Source organism: Hemicordylus capensis, chromosome 5, assembly GCF_027244095.1.
Source record: "Hemicordylus capensis ecotype Gifberg chromosome 5, rHemCap1.1.pri, whole genome shotgun sequence".
Lineage (NCBI taxonomy): Eukaryota > Metazoa > Chordata > Lepidosauria > Squamata > Cordylidae > Hemicordylus > Hemicordylus capensis.
Genome location: NC_069661.1, coordinates 228,121,042 through 228,138,186, shown reverse-complemented (window position 1 = coordinate 228,138,186; position 17,145 = coordinate 228,121,042). Strand labels below are relative to the sequence as shown.

The following is a 17,145-nucleotide window of genomic DNA, read 5'->3' as shown; positions in this document are numbered from 1 at the left end:
ATGAAAGGGAGGATCTTCCTGCTCCTACATCATCCTTTCATTTGCTTCCAGAGCCTTGCTGGAACAACAGCTGAACTTTATTAGCTCGCTGGAATGCCTGCTGCTTCAGCCTGCTGCTTCAGCCTTTCCTTTGCTTCCAGTCTCCAGCCCTCCTCTCCATAGCACTGTTTGCTGCCTTGGCTGCCCTTGTTCTAGCCTTGGCAGTCACCCTGGTCGCTGTCATGACCAAAACTGTACGTCACAGCGAGGATCCAGATCCCAAGAGGACTCAGGCAAATGCCCAGCAGCAGCTGCTGCCAAGCAACAGCACCCAGGCCCTGGTGGCCAGAATGGGCCAGGCTATAAGGAGCCCTAGTAACCCAAACCTGGTTTCCTAGAGATGGCCCCCCTTGAGCCAAAAGGTCAGACCCGGATGCATCAAGAACCTCTCAATGTTCAGTGCCTTCTAACACAGGAGTGCATCAGGTGAGAAGTGGCTGAGAGATGGTGACTCCAGGCCTGGGGGCTACCTCTTTAAGGATCCACACTGCAGCAGAGGGGTGGTGCCTGAGGGAGGGCATCAAGGCCAAGAGACACAAAACGGCTCAGTGGGACCTGGGACTCCATTGGATCAACTGGTTCCCTTTGAGCTCCTTCAGAGTTGCCTTGCCAGCAACCAGAATAGGACAGTCACCAGCTGGCACCTACACTTTTGACCTTGTGTGCCCATGTTTGCCTTGGGATGCAGTGCAGACATTTGTTCAGATTTTCATCTGCACACACAAAGTCAGGGGTCATGATCTTGCTCCTCCCTTCATGTGCTCACTGAATGCCAATATTTTGTATAAATAAGATTCCTGTGGATTGATGATGGGGCACACAATTACTTTATAGCTAATGGTGATAATTTCATTTTAACATTTTATATCCTGCTAATCCTCAGCATCATTTTTATTTGTTAGCTGCCTCATAACAAATTGTTCTCTGGGCAGCTTAAAACATAACATTATAACATCCATTAAAAACACACAACACATTAAAACATAACAGACCAAAAGCGGGGAAAGAAAATACAAAATACAGTCAAAGGGATTTTAAAACTCTTTAAAAGTAAGTTAAAAATCAAATTTAAAAATCAAAATGTAAAAGGCCTGAGTGAACAAAAAGGTGTCTATTAAAAGAAAGTGATGAAGTCAGGTGAACCTCACTGGGGAGGCTATTCCTTAAGTGGATTGCAACTACCGAAAAGGCCCTCACCTTAGTAGCCACCTGCCTTACTTCATCTGGCAGGGGCACCTGGCCTCCAAAGAAGATCTTAAGGTCCAGGTTAGGACATATAGGCAAGGTGCTCTCTCAGGTAACCCGATCCCAAGCCATTTAGAACTTTAAAGGTTAAAATCGGCACTTCCTGGAAAGGGACTGGGAGCCAGTGCGGCTGATGAAACACTGGCGTTATGCTCAAAACATCCAGTCCCAGTTAATGCTCAAAACGTCCAGTCCCAGTTAATGCTCAAAATGTCCAGTGTCGGGAACATGGGAGCCCAGAGCAGAGTACTCTGGGAGGAGACCAGAGCAGGGAACATGGTTATGTCTCTCTCCACAACAACCCTGTGAGGTGGGCTAGGCTGAGAGAAAAGTGGCTGGCCCAGAGTCACCCAGTAACTTGCATGGCTGAGAAGGGGTTTGAACTCAGGTCTCCCTCGGTCCAACACTCAAACCACTACACTGCACTGCACTGCCCCTACTTCTTTCAGATCCCAGCAGAAACTTTTAGCACAGAGGATACACTTGTTTGTCTTTCCTACATGTGACCTTGGTTTTGTGCTGATGCAGACATTTGGTCTAGGAGCCCCACCTGGTTCTGGACAGGTTTATCAGAGTCTCAGACCACACAACCCTGCTCTCAGAAGCATCACACAGGGGTCCTACTGTGCCTTGAGAGTGGGACAACTCCTATCCTTCATTCCACTGATGTCAGACGATGTACAATTTACAGAAATTACAGATATTAATTCCACAAGCCGCCCACATACAGAACTACCGCCTACTGCTGCTAAAAATACGCTGTAAATCGCTATAAAAGTTGTCAAGGAGAAGCTGTAAGCAAAGGCGGGGCTGGGGGGGGAGAGATGACAAAACTAAAACACAACATGATGATCTGTCTGTAATACAGCCAACAAAGATTAAAGCAGATGAACATCCCCTGACACACCCACAAGGCCAGAAAAGCTGCTGAATCCAAACTGTGGTTGGTTGGATTACTAAGCAAAGAACAGCTGAAACTCACCCCAAGACAAAAGCCAACTAGAAACCAGTAAGACAGCTCAGTCTGTCTAAACCTGAGATGATTTTGTATAATGAATAAGAGATTCAGCAGAGCACAAAACTCTGCTCACAGAGAACTGTAACTGGTGTCCGTAGATTTTCTTCATCACATTTCCCTCTGCGTGCATAAGAATGTAGCTTCCTGGAACAAAATTGCCCTCCAGGTTTACAGTAGGGCTATTGGAATACATTTTGGGTTCTACAATCACAAAACCCACACAAGGACTACAGCAGCAGAACACACCTGCGCACTCTCTAATAGTAAAAACGTGTCTCTCATCAAAGCATGCTGTGCGCAAGAAAGAGAGAGAAAAGGGAAGCATAAGGTCGGGCGATTAGAGAGTTGCCTCCACTTAAAATACAAACTGGATAGAGTTATAACGTCAATAAAGTGTAACACTTAACCATTGGGTTGCCTACTCTGACTGAAACTATTGCTTGAGCCCCCACCCCCACATTTGTTCTCACTGTTCTTCACAAGATCACACCATCTTAGATTGCTTTCAACAGTCACCTGGAGATTGGTGCCAATACCCGGAGACTGCAGACCGATCCTGGGGCACTGGCAATCCTACTTAACCATGGTCAGGACAACTCTGGTTTTGCTGACCTAATCCTGGGACAGTAAAACCATGGTTTAGCTTACTGAAACAAAGTTATTTGCATTTGCATGCATTTCGCATTTCTATCCCGCTCTTCCTCCAAGGAGCCCAGAGCAGTGTACATGGTTATGTTTATCCTCACAACAACCCTGTGAGGTAGGTTAGGCTGAGAGAGAAGTGACTGGCCCAGAGTCACCCAGTGAGTTTCATGGCTGAATGGGGATTTGCACTCAGGTCTCTCTGGTCCTAGTCCAACACTCTAACCATTACACCACACTGGCTTACCGCCACGCCTCCCTCCCTCCCTCTGATGCACACGCGCGCACACACACAGTGCATAGGAAGACGCCAACAAAAAGAAATCATTCCTATGTAGATCTAGGAAGAGTAATCAGAGCTATTTAAAAATGGATAAAACCAGGGTGCTTCCTGCCTGTTGCAAACTGCATCATCTCTCTCTTTTAAAAAACAAATCCCTCTTTACTCTCTTTTTAACAATATTTTCCTATGCTGCTGGAAAGGGTTAGTTAGAAACACTAACCCCTAGGCTTACAGCAAGCAGTTGATGAATATCGTAGCAGGCCTCCTCACTCAGGCGATATTCAGAGGGTCATTTTGTTCTGGTTGATGTAAATCAAAATGACTTCACTGAAAACTGGCCTATTGATTTTAAAGGGCCATTGTGATCATCTAGTGTAAGCCTATTGGATTTTGCCCCACTGTTGCTGCATCATGCCAATATATTTCCAACCCTTGATTAAGAATAAGGCCACTAAAAACCAAACCATGCACCATTAGCTTCAGTTTGCCTTTCTGGTTTGTTTTGCTGCATCTGTTTCCAACTCTTCCATTAATCTTCTCAAGCAAAAAAGCCCCTTTATCAGAAATACCTGCTTATCTGAATCCATCACATAGTTTCCAAGTCGCCTTAGATCAACTTTTCTCTATGTAAAGAGCCCTCCTGTTTATCCAAACATTGCTACCGGGGGAAATGAAGTTATCATCGTAATTACTCTTAACATTTATACAGCGCATTACAAGGGTTCATAGTGCTTTGCATACAGAATCCTGACAACATTCCTGTAAGGTAGGATTGTATTCTTCTCCACAGAGAAAAGAACAGTTAAAAACACAGCTGCAAGGACTGGTACATTTTCAATGCATTCTGAATATATTTTTAAATGTAAGGTAAAGTGTGCCATCAAGTCGATTTTGACTCCTGGCGCCCACAGAGCCCTGTGGTTTCCTTTGGTAGAATACAGGAGGGGTTTACCATTGTCTCCTCCTGCGCAGTATGAGGTGATGTCTTTCAGCATATTCCTATATCGCTGCTGCCCAATATAGTGCCAGAGGGATTCGAACCGGCAACCTTCTGCTTTTTAGTCAAGCATTTCCCCATTAAGCCACTTAATGAGGCTCTTCTCACGATCACAGAGAAGAGCCTCTATGGGGTTTGCAAGGCTCTCCTCGCAAACGACCAGCCAGTCTGCTCTGGGCGGCCACAGCGGCTGCCTACACAACTGCTGGCTCCGTGGCAGAGCCAGCAGGGGCTGGGAGGATCGGGGGCCATGCGGCCCCCGGAAGCTCCAGTATGCCCTGCGCAGGTATGCCCTGCACAAGCGCACAGGGCATACTGGAAAGACCCCTGGAGCTGGCTTTTCGCCTCCCCTCCGGGGGGTCTACTCACGATTTTAAAAACTGGGTTTGCGGAGTGCTCACTCCACAAACCCGGTTTAAGGGGAGGGGTTGTTTGGTGGGTTAACTGCCGGGAGGCAACCAGGCTCGCCTGTGAGCCCGGTGGCTCCCACAATCAGCTGAAATCAGGCTAGGCTCCCCTAGCCCGATTTCAGCTGATCGTGGGAATAGCCTCAATATATTTTTACCAAGGGGAAATCCTCACATTTGCTTCTTAGTGAAAACTCAAAAAAGCTCCATGCAGGAGTTGCCTTAAGAAAGTCAGCTTAAAGTAACTGCAGTGTGTAGCTTTTCTGAGTAGTTGTCACAAAGTAGCAAATAGTCGGGTCTCTTGATAAAGAAACGAATAGGACCAACACTAGCTCATATTACAGTGATAATTGATGTACACATACATCAAAAGCAATCTAACCTGCACTTCCAGATACTAAGAAAACCTTATAAGATGCAACATGATCATGTTATAATTTTAATTATAATTTTGGAATCAAATAATGCAGTATTATCAGATGATGAAATTAATCCATATACCACTTTGGACAATGGTCTTTTTCAGCAGCTTACGTGTAACAAGCCCACTGATGGAACACATTTGGGAATCTCGAAAAGCTTGACTAAAGAGCTTCTACTCTTAACCTTCATCCCTCTTCATCCTCTTTTCCATAGACTGTATCCATAGGCCAGGGGTCCTAAAACTTTTGGGATGTTCTTGGTCTACAGCCCATCATCTCCGGACATAATGGCCAGGAATGATGGGAGTTGTAGTCCAAGAACATCTGGGGACTCATTGGACCTGGCACTTTCTATGGGCACATCCACTACCATTAACTTCTGCATTTTATTTATTTACTATTTCTATGTGTAAACCGCCCTGAGCCATTTTTGGAAGGGCGGTATAGAAATTGAAATAATAATAATAATAATAATAATAATAATAATAATAATAATAATAATAATTATTATTATTATTATTATTATTATTATTATTATTATTAAAAAAACACGAAATCACCATCAGCCAATTACAAAAAGCAGCTTTACTGGGAACAGCCTATATTCTGCGACAATATCTATAACAACAGCAACAACATTGACAATAAAATTCTGGCATCCCAGGTCCTTGGGAAGGACTTGATGTCTGGATAAAACAAACCAGTCAATAACACCTGTCTGAGTGTGTAAAATAATAATAATAATAATACAGTTTTTCCTCTACTCAGGGGTTCTCAGATTTGGGTCCAGGTGTTGTTGAACTACCACTCCCATCATCCTCAGCCACAATGTCCTTGGGGCCCCAGGCTGGGGGCACTGGGAGTTGTAGTCCAACATGTGGGCACTCAAGCTTGGGAGCCCTCTGTGCTTTGTGCTGTACTAAAGTAAGTGTGTCTCATCGAAAGGTCCCACTATCATAAATAAGGCACTATTCTCATTCTGCACAAAGCACTCAAGAAAGTTGTTGGCAACGTAAGATACTTCTGTTTGCCTGCTTCATCTCTCGCAGATTAAGGGGTGGGGTGGAGGGAGAAGAAAGCCCTGGGAGTGCCTTGCCTGGAGCTAGGCAGCACCACTGCCAAGCTCACAGATCACTGTGAGTTCCACTGGCTCCATTTGTACTGCATATCTCTTTATGATGAGCGCATCATGCTGCTTATGATAAATGAAGTGATTCTCAGGCACTTCAAGGCCCTTTTGCATGGTCAGATTGGTGTAATGGGGCTATAAAAATGGCAGTGACTCAGGCTCCTTTCATATGTAAATAGAACATTGCTGGGAAAAGGTGGCTTTTCCCATATGCCTGCCCTTGTTTAATAGTGGTGCTATTAACATATCCAATTAACAACATCGGTATTTTGCAGTAGGAATATTGGCCCTATAGGAGTCCCGAGACCCAGCAGAGAATAGTATTGATCCAACAAGTCAGTAACCTAGCAATATCTGGCGCTTTCAGAAGCAGCTGAAATTGAGGAAGCACAATGGAAAAACTTTTGTTACTGAAACAAAACTCAGAACCAAGGAGTCTTGCTGTAATTAGGATGCTGCATATGACGGGTGAATCCACACAGCCTCTTCCTACTCCGACAGCAAAGAATGTGTCAATTTGCAAAATGCAGAGGAGGAGGAGGGAGGAAGAGATAATGGAAATGATACAGAATCAGACCCTTGGTCTATCTAGCTCAGTATTGTCTACAGCAGGAGTCCCCAACCCCCGGGCCGCGGACCGGTAGTGGGCCGCGGCGTGTTTTTTAATGGGCCGCAGCCAGGCGCGGAGCCAGCTGAGCGGCGGCCTGCATCCAGCCCCGCTCGGCCTCCCCCTCGCCGTGCGCGTTATGACACGCACTTGGGGCGTGGCTCAGGCCTGTAGGAGCCCAGAGCCAATTCCTCCCTCCCATGCCGCCCGGGCGAACTCTTTGCCGGATATTTCAGGCAGCTCCGACTGCCCAATAAAACATATTTCCCTTCCTCTCCCTCTCTGGAGGGAAAGCAAAGGGAAGACGTCCTGTCAGGCAGCTGACCCTGCCTGAAATGAAGAGCTGAGAGACCGTTCTGGCTCTCGGCAGCCCAGGCCACGCCCCCTCATACATGACAAGGCACATGACAAGGGGGCGTGGTCTGAGTTGCTGCCAAGAGCCGGAACGAGCTCTCAGATCTTCATTTCAGGCAGGGTCGGCTGCCTAATAGGACATCTTCCCTTTGCTCTCCCTCCAGAGAGGGAGAGGAAGGGAAATACGTTCTATTGGGCAGTCAGAGCTGCCTGAAATAACCAGTAAAGAGTTCAGAAACCACTAACACCAAACCCGCCCCCCCACCCCCGGGTCCTTGGAAAAATTCTCTTCCATGAAACCGGTCCCTGTTGCCAAAAAGGTTGGGGACCGCTGGTCTACAGAACACTGACTGGTAGCAGCTTTCCAATTTCTCAGCAGCTCTCCGGCAAAGCGTCTTGCCCAGCCACACCTGGAAATGCCTGGGATTGAACCGGGGACCTTCTGCAAAACAGATGCTCTCCTACTGATCTACAGCAGGGATTCCCAATGTTGGGTTCCCAGATGTTATTGGACTTCAACTCCCATAATCCCCAACCAAAGGCCAGTGTGGCTGGAGATTATGAGAGTTGAAAGTCCAATAACATCTGGGGACCCAACGTTGAGAATCCCTGATCTACAGCCCCATCCAATGCATTACATAGCCAACTTCGCCACACTAAAAGTTCCATCCACCATTCTCTTTTAATACATTAATAGTCATGATCCTTAATTTGGAGTGGCAGGCTAGGATCTGGGGCAGTGTTCCCTCTAACAGGGATTCTCAGATGTTGCTGACTACAACTCCCAGAATACCCAGCTGCAATGGCTTTTGCTTGGAGATTCTGGGAGTTGTAGTCAGCAACATCTGGGAATCCCTGTAAGAGGGAACACTGATCTGGGGTCAAACCTCTATGGAGCCATGAAGCTCAGTCACTGAGGTCATTCATAACGTGTTCTACCTGGGATTGGGAGCTGTGTGTGCTCCCAATTTTCAGTTGTGTGGAAGCAAAGTAAAAGGAAAAACTGGGTAGAAGTGATTGTGTGGAAGCAGGGTAGGAGGAAAACCTGGGTAACCTTTCCTCCTCTCTTGCTTCCACACAATCATTTCTACCCAGGTTTTCCTCTTACCTTGCTTCCACACAGCCAAAAATAGGGAGCACACACAGCTCCCAAACCCAGATAGACCAGAGTTTTTGATTGTGTGAATGACCTCACTATCTTTCAGCCTAACCTACCTTGCAGGGTTGCTGTGAAGTTAAAAGGGGGCAAGAGAATGACATATGTTGCCCTAAGCTCTTTGGAGGAAGGGTAGGTAAAAATATTGCATAATTCTTTACTTTGGCTTCAGCGATCTGAACAGAGATTATTTTCCATATATCATTTGCTGCATTTTAAGAATCTGGGTAATTTTTCTATTGTTTTATTCCCAGTGTAAGGAACAATTCTCCTGCCATTTCTCCATGGTTCTAAACACTGTTGTCCATGTGTATTCCAAACAGCAAGCGTAGAAACTGGGAGGAAGAATCCTAAGAATCTCAGCTCTCATTTAAAGAGTATGTTTCTTTTTCTCACTAAGGAAGTATTTGGTCAGGCCTCATCCAATTAGGAAGGGGAGCTGATTCTATACTAGTGTTTCACAATGGTAAAAAACTGTGAGCTACAGGTTCCTAATCTACCTTACAGTGGTGTTGTGACTGGAATCAAGAATGTGAAATGTGTCAAGTACAGTATTTGGAAAAAGTGCTATGCTAATACAAAATATTATAGCATCATGAACTTGTCCCAGTCAGAAAGCTACTCTACTTATTTCCCAGTTACTGCAGCCTAAGAGGAGTTATCTTCCTCTATTCCTTTTCCTCACCATCTGCCACCCTAGCAAAAAAAAATTTCTTTAAAAAAAACAACGTTCTCCAAAATCTTAGAAGCAGAATATATTATACAAGATACATGTATTTTTCCTAATCTGCATAATTTATTCTGGGGGTGGGAGAGAAAAGGAATGGCTTTTTTGTCATCAAGTGATCACAGTCTTAAGCATAGGATTGCTTAAGAATTATCTATACAGTACCCTTCTCTGCATTCAGATGTTCAGGGAACTTAAGCAAAACCCCCAAAGATTTTACACCTATTACACCAGTGTTTGGACATGATCTGTCTGTAGGATTTCCCCTTGAGTCCACCTAATGGCACAGCAGGGAAATGACTGGACTAGCAAGCCAGAGGTTGCCGGTTCAAATCCCCGCTGGGATGTTTCCCAGACTATGGGAAACACCTCTATCGGGCAACAGCGATATAGGAAGATGCTGAAAGGAATCATCTCATACTCTGTGGGAGGAGGCAATGGTAAACCCCTCCTGTATTCTACCAAAGACAACCACAGGGCTCTGTGGTTGCCAGGAGTCGACACCAACTCAGCGGCACACTGCACCTTTACCTTCTCCAGTGCTAGGCACTGAACCTTTATATCCTTCCTGGCTCCAAATAGATCTATATTTTATTTTGTTTTTAAATGATCTGCACAGTTCGGCACAGTTTGGTAACTAGCTGAATCCTGTTGAAAGCTCCTGAGGCAGTAACAGTTTATCCTGGTTTATCTTCCAAGGGCCTTGTCACACATTACATTTTTGGACACGATATGTATAAAAATGCCTTGTGTAAATGAGCCAAACAGGTTTTTGGAAATGGGTTTCCAGCTAAATTCCCTGACACAAGATGTGGCAATGGCCACCACCTTAGATGGCTTCAAAAGGGGACTGGACAAATTGATGGAGAATAGTTCTATCAATCGCTGTATTAGTCATGATGGATTTATGGAGCCTTCAGGTTCAAGGGCAGTATATCAGTAGCCCAGGCGCTGGGCAGAAACAGCAGTAGAACAATTGAGTTCATGCCCTGCCTCTGGACTTCCCCAGAGAAATCTGATGGGCCATTGTGTGGAACAGGATACTGGACTAGACAGAAGAAGAAGAAAAGGATCCTTCATATTCCAAACATTTCTCTTACATAGGAGCATAGGAAGCTGCCATATACTGAGTCAGACCATTGGTCCACCTAGTTCAGTACTGCCTACTCTGACTGGCAGCAGCTCTCCAAGGTTAAGGGCAGGAATCTTTCCCAACCCTACCTGGAGATGCTGCCAGGGATTGAACCTGGGACCTTCTGCATGCAAAGCATACAATCTACCACTGATCTACAGTTCCTCAACTTGAACACACGTTAGAGAGACAAGATTGGCTACCGCTCCTTCCTGAGTCTCCACTCATCAGTAAAACTGGTTTTCACTCGCTGTAATGTGTGGAAGGGGTCCAAATGAAGACTAACATCTAAAGAGTGAGCCCTTGGTTGGTCTAGCATTTCCCAGTTAGTCTTTGTCATGTGAAAATAACTATTTCAAGGAAATCCATATTCTGGAGGGAACTGTTACGAATCATGCTGAAGGTTAGACCCCGGATTTGTTCAGTGTTCCATTCGACAGAAAGCAGCCTTAAATTACATGCCGAATTTCTGGAGACTTGCAGGTCGTAAATTTGCATTATAATTCATCCTGCTGAGGATATGGTCCTGACAGATCCATCCCAGTGGGCTTCTTTCTAAAACCGGCATCATTCAATAGAATGGATAGTCTCTCTTGTTAGGAAGCACAGCCCAGGGAAATAGCAGGCATGGTGGTGGAGAAAGGTAGTTCAGGAATAGAGTAGCAAGGAAATTACACAGCGGGCTAGAGATATATGGGCCCAGATCCAGTGAAGGTTAGCCATGCTTCAATCCACATGATGAGGTTCATCACAACTAATGTGACCCATTGATTTCAACACAGCCAAGTGCGAAAGAGGGCTGGTTCACACATACATGTGCATGCCTCACATTGTGAGCCTGTTCTCATGAGCAGCCAAGCCTGGGTTAGGCTGCTCATGAGAACAGGCTCACAATGTGAGGCAGCCAAGCCTGGGTTAGGCTGCTCGTGTGCAGCACCGGGATCGAGTGTGATCCCTGTGCTGCCGTGGGGCCTAACCCTACTTTTACACCTGGCCGTCAGCCACGGTTAAGGGTGCAAGAGCGCCCTTAACCCCGCGGCCGGGATTGTGTGTTTGCTTGGGCTGCAGGCAGCCTCAACAGACACAGATACAGGTGCCTAGACTCACTGGGTGGTGCATTGTGGGAGATCCAGAATCGTTCCAGCCTCCGGAGATCCACTCTGCTTACAGCAGCACAGATCGTCTGGGAGAGCAAGCCACACTCCATGCAGCATTTTCCTGATCATCTGGGGGGAAGAAGAATTGGACCCTGTCTCCTCCTCCTCCCCCCCTCCACCTACCAGATGTGTAAATAGCCTTTGTTTCTTTATATTTGATTACTGTATACCTGAGCCTGGTTAATATTCTGCATGTGCAATGACTGCAGTATCAAGTGATGACTTCCATGTGGAAATTGGAACACAGAAGTTGCCTTATACTGAGTCAGACCACTGAGTCGGACCGCTCAGGATTGTCTGCGCTGACTGGCAGCAGCTCTCCAAGGTTTCTGGCAGGAGTCAGCCCTACCTGGAGATGCCAAGGACTGAACTTGGGACCTTCTGCCTGCAAAGCAGATGCTCCAACCACGGCTCCCTCTAAGGCATGCGCACGTACGTGCACTCACAAGTTTCCCGATGTCCGCTCAGTTAATTTTAGATCCCGCTCCATCTGAATTAGGAAGACCCCACGCTGAATATATGTGCACGCACAGTGCCTCACTACTGCCGCCCACAACAAAACTCATTCCTCACAGAGATGGGAAAAATTAGAGGGACCACTGGCTCCAACACTGAGCTATGGCCCTGACAGCCCATCGCCACCGATACAACCTGTGTATCCCCTCACATGGTCTCAAATGCAATGCTTCCCAATGGAGTCCATTTCAGTCGTGTTGGGGGGGAAGTGTTCCTTAGCGGGAAGGGCACCTGCTTTGCAAACAAAAGGACCTAAGTTCAGTCTCTGGCACCTTGGGATAGGGCAGAGGAAAGACCCATGTCTGAAATCCAGGAGCATAAGTACTGAACCAGATGGACCGATCGTCTGATCTAGTCTATCAACGGCTGCTAGTCGGAGGGCTGTGGGCCACCTCCAGCCTCAAAGGCAGGATGCCTCTGAGTACCAGTTGCAGGGGAGTAACAGCAGGAGAGAGGGCATGCCCTCAACTCCTGCCTGTGGCTTCCAGCAGCATCTGGTGGGCCACTGTGTGAAACAGGATGCTGGACTAGATGGGCCTTGGGCCTGATCCAGCAGGGCTGTTCTTATGTTCTTATGTTCTAAGGCAACTTCATATATCCAGTTCACACATTCAGATAAGTGTAGAGAAATCAAGTGGTACACTTGCAGGTGTGAACCAAACCTGACTGTTGGCTGACTGTCTGAACTGCCTCCAGTGAAAAGCAGGATTCCAGACGTGATATGAATAGTCTGTCTGTGGTGTTATAGTCATTCACACATGCAAGTCATCACCGGATGTTCAGTCATCAAGGGATGAACATGCACGTGTGAACCAGGCCTAACTTTCTCTGGTTTGCAGCCACAGACTAAGGCTGAAAACTAAAGGTGGAGCAAGTATGGATTCCTTTGAAACAGCTGGTAAAGCATAAAGCCCAAACTAAAATTATATGGCTCCTAGATGCAGCAAGAGAACTGGGAAAACAGGAGGATGGTATCAGCCCTGCTCTTTGGGGTGCACTGTCATGATAGAGTGAGTGCTTCTTCCAATTCTCAAAGAGTGACTTTCTTTCATAAACCACCATCTATGCTATCAAAAGCCAGTGGGATATAGTAATTAAAGCAAGTTTTTTCAAATGTGGGTCCCCAATGCTAGACTACAACTCCCATCAACAGCCACAATGACCTTCTGGGGATGAAGGGAACTGTGATCCAGCAACAACTGGGGACCAAAATTTGAGAACCCCTGTGTTAGAGTATCAGACTACGATTCGGAAGACCAGGTTTCAGATCCCCTCTCAGCCATGAAGCTCACTGGGTGGCCTCTAGCCTACCTCACAGGGTGGTTGTGAAGCTAAACTTAGAAGAGAGGAAACCACAAATGCCACCTTGAACTCCTTGGGATACAAATGTAATTTCAAAAAAAGAAAGAAAGAAAGAAAGAAATCATTACTAGAATACTTTTAAAAAATATATATATCTTTCCTAGAACAAGCCGCTGTCACGCAACCATCCAGCAGAGGGTGCTTCAGGAGGTATTTAAAAAGAAACCTCTTTAAAAAAAAAAAAAAGGCACACCAGGCATTTCAAGCCGCTGCAGACCGTGGCCTCTCTCTCTCTTTTAAACCAACACAGTTAATCATACAAATATCCGTCTTTGCTGGCTCTGTCTGCCTCTTTCAGCTCCTTTCTCGTTTGCCTTTTTCCCTTCTAGACTCAAACGAGTGGAAATCTCGGTTTCTTGGGGGGGGGGGGGGGGCGTCCTGTGCATTTTCTCTTTCCTAATGGCTACCATTTGACCCGAAAGGTTCAGCCTGCGAAATGGAAAAACCTGTAATAATAAATAGATTTCTTTCTGCGAAAGCCGGGGCGGGGAGAGGAAAAGCAGCGTGCTTTTCTTTTGAAGACTTCCAACAAATATTTAACACGCCTCACGCACTGCCTAGCATGGACCCCGGGTGCCATCAAGCCTTCAGATCGGTAACTTTATAGCGCCGAGGAAACACAGCTCTCAACTAATGCAGGGTTCCTATAAGTTTGATCACGTTCCTTCCACGGACGCGTAAAAGTACCGCTTCCCACCCACACCAGCCTCGCCAAGGCATTCCCGCTATAAACCCTGCCGTCTTTTCTCTTTAAAAAAGAAAGAAAAAGGATCGGACGAAGCCATTCCGGAATAAAAGAAATAATAATAATCAGAAAAGGAAAAGCCTCCCCCCCGCACCCCATTTATGGCCCGCTGTTTAATCAATGCCAAGCCGGGGCGAAGGGAAAGCTGTGAATATAGGCGCAAGGTGTTTCGAATTAAGCCGGATTTATTTATGGGAGAGAGAAAGAGGCGTCCTCTATCTGGATTCCAATTAGACCAGCAAAACCTAACCAACTTCGTACACTTCACCGTAACCTCAGTCGCACACCCATGCATACACCCCGGCTCCTTTTAGCTTGAAACGGAAAAGACCAGCCGGCTCCCTTGAAAAATGTTTACGGGAAAGAAAGCAAAATCTCACTTGACATACAGACACACGCGCATATGTCTGTAATACCTGTATGCATATGTGGGTGATTTTTTTTTCCCCTTCCCGTTTGGGATTTTCTTTCTTTCTTGAACTATACAATCCTGGCAGATCAGCAAAGCCTGAGCAACAACAACGAAAACCCACAACCCGATTGTGTCTTGAAATGATTAAAAAGACCTGAAGGCAGAACAGTGTTAAGAATTTAAAGTGCATTTCGAAGACACACACGCAGAGGCAGGCGCAGAGCACCGGCGGGTTGCAGGGCAAACCGTGTCAATTTCATTGTTCTAAAAGCCGGTACTGAAAAAAGACTTTTGCAGCTCGACTTCAAAAAGAGACATGATCATTTGCAGTATCTCTGTGGCGGTCTCGACAATCAAGAGAAATGTTGAAAAGACAATCTGAAAAGGGGGCGGAGAGAGGGGAATGGAAAACCCACCAGCACTGAAAACCTCTCTTTTAAGAGGAATTGTCTAATTATTATTTTTTTAAAATCTACATGGACCCACACAAAGCGGTGCTGTGAAATCTACACAACCCCCGCCCCCCGCTAAGCAATTTCCCCGAGTACTCCTATGTAATTAAAGAAGGGGGGAAGGTAACCAAATCGGTGGGTCATCAATACATTTCTCTCTCTCCCCCTCTCCCCTTCTTTTGCATTTCCCCCCCTCCTGGTGGGAGGGCTGGGTTTGAGAGAGATGGCTAAGCAGGAAGAGAAATAAAAAGATCCAGAAAACTGCCTTACCTTCGTACATTGGGGCCATCGGTGCGATAATGTCTGTTATTCATTGCAACGAAAGAAAAATGAAGCAGGATTCTAGCCCCCCCCCCCCTTAAACTCAATAGAAATCTGCCATCTTGAGCCTGTGTCTCTCCGTACAGCCGAAGCGGCCAGCAGCCTCCTGCATCACTGCCTTAATTCATCGAGGGGGGAGGCAAGGGGAAAAAAATACCCATAGAGCCCTCCATAAAGCAGACACACCGGGAGCAGCGGCGGCAAAAAGAGAGAGAAGCCAAAAACAAACACCAAAAAAAGAAGAAGAAGAAGAAGAAGAAGAAGAAGAAGAAGAAGAAGAAGAAGAAGAAGAAGATGGGGAGCAGGGGGAGGAAAGGGGAGGGGGGTCGATACAGAGTGGACAGGTCAAGTGGGGAGGGGGATGTGGGTGGCTGGAGGTCCCCCCAGACTTGGGATTTTGGGGGGCCGGGGAGGGGGGACTCGAGCGATCCCCCTAAGCTCTCTCAGCTCAACATGTCTGTCTGTGTGCGTGTGTGTTGAGGGGTTTCTGCAAAAGTTGCATTGGAGAGGAGAGGAAGAGAGAGACTGACTGAGAGCCAGAGAGACACAGCGAGGGGAGGAGAGAAGGATAAGGAGAGGAGGGGAAAGGAGGAGTACGGAGGCGAGAGGGGGGAAAGCACAGGGAGTTTGCAAATAATCAAATGCCGATGGCACGGATCGCAGTTTCCCAGAAGGAGGGAGCGGAGAGAGGAGGGAGAGAGAGAGGCTAAGGGGCGGGGGGGGGAGTATTCTGCTGTGCTGAGATTATGTGGGATCTTGTTTAACAACACATTTCAATCAGCAGCAGCAGGAGGAGGAGGCGGCGAAGGGGGGTAGAAAAGAGGCAGAAGTTGGCAAAACAGGTTCTTTCTTTCCTTCACTACTTCGGTAAAGACAGGCAGAGAAAGAGACAAAGAGATGATAGATAATTTTAAGGCACCTGGCTATTTCGTTTTGGGAAAAGCTGCAGGATTAATGCAATTAAAAATCAAAATTAAGAACACTCACTATTTAGATGAAGAATGATTTATACCTCAACTTCCCATTTGTAGAAATGCTACAGAAATTCTTCAATTAAAAATCGAATTTAAAACACAATCATAAAACGCACACACAAATTGAGTGTAAAGTACTGAGGCCAGGGACCTGTCTTCTCCTGGCTGCTCTGAAGTGCCCCAATACACACTGATAACACTATGTAAATAATAAATAAAGAATACAAATTACAAGGAAGTCACACTTGTCATCAACTCTGGAAAGGGTATAATCTGCGACATTCTGCAATCAAATCAAATCAAATCAAATCAAATGTTCTTCCCTTTCCAGGTAAGATTTGGATGCCCTGTTTGCATTTCGAAGTCTGGTTTCCCTGACAAAAAGTGCTGAGATGTTGCCCCTTCTTTCCTTTTTCTTGTTTAAATGTTTGTGATAAATAATGTGAGTATTTATGGGATGCATTCTGAGATAAATATATACTGTTGCTTTCAGGATTTTTTTCCCCCCTTGAAAAAAGCCACATCAAAAGAATGTTTATGTATTGAGAATGACAGCCAGAGAGCCCCCTCCTGTGTTCATTTTAAGTGATCCATCCCTTTTGCTCAGTTTCTGCTCTGGCACTGCCAACTCTCTTCTCATAAGTTGTCTTCAGGACATGCCCCCAGGGACTCCTGGCAAAACCTTTCTCTTCCTCTGGCTTTCTATAGAACTTTCATCTTATAGAGATGCCACTCCAAGTATCACAAGGCTATTTTTTTCATAGTATGCAAACTTGCCCCAGATCAACCTCAGTTCATGGTTTCCAGCTTGAACTAATAAACATAAAAACACACCATCAGCTGCCATCCCACACCCCATATACACAACTAGATACTGCAGATGGTAAGAGAATAGTACTGAAGGTACCTTTCCTTCATTCCTTGTGGATACCATTCCAGAAGGATAACCAAAGAAATTTTAAGTAGACCTGACACACAGTAGTAATATTGTTAATTATGCAGTGCTTTAGAAAATTCAGAGTACATCACATTAATTTTTGCAACAAAT

General features: G+C 45.9%; 1 protein-coding gene across 3 annotated transcripts in view; it reads right to left on the bottom strand.

Annotated features, from left to right (window-relative positions):
• The window catches only part of HIPK2 (homeodomain interacting protein kinase 2), a 232,468-nt gene extending 216,754 nt beyond the window's left edge, over window positions 1-15,714 (bottom strand). For 2 of the 3 annotated variants that reach the window (XM_053256747.1, XM_053256754.1), the window contains exon 1: window positions 15,073-15,714. In XM_053256747.1, the coding sequence (XP_053112722.1) occupies window positions 15,073-15,091 (19 nt within the window). In that variant the 5' untranslated portion in view covers window positions 15,092-15,714. Of the gene's footprint in view, window positions 1-3,447; window positions 3,467-15,072 lie in introns of those variants that run through there. The other variant, XM_053256750.1, reaches the window with a different exon arrangement.
• Between the last annotated feature and the right edge of the window lie 1,431 nt (window positions 15,715-17,145).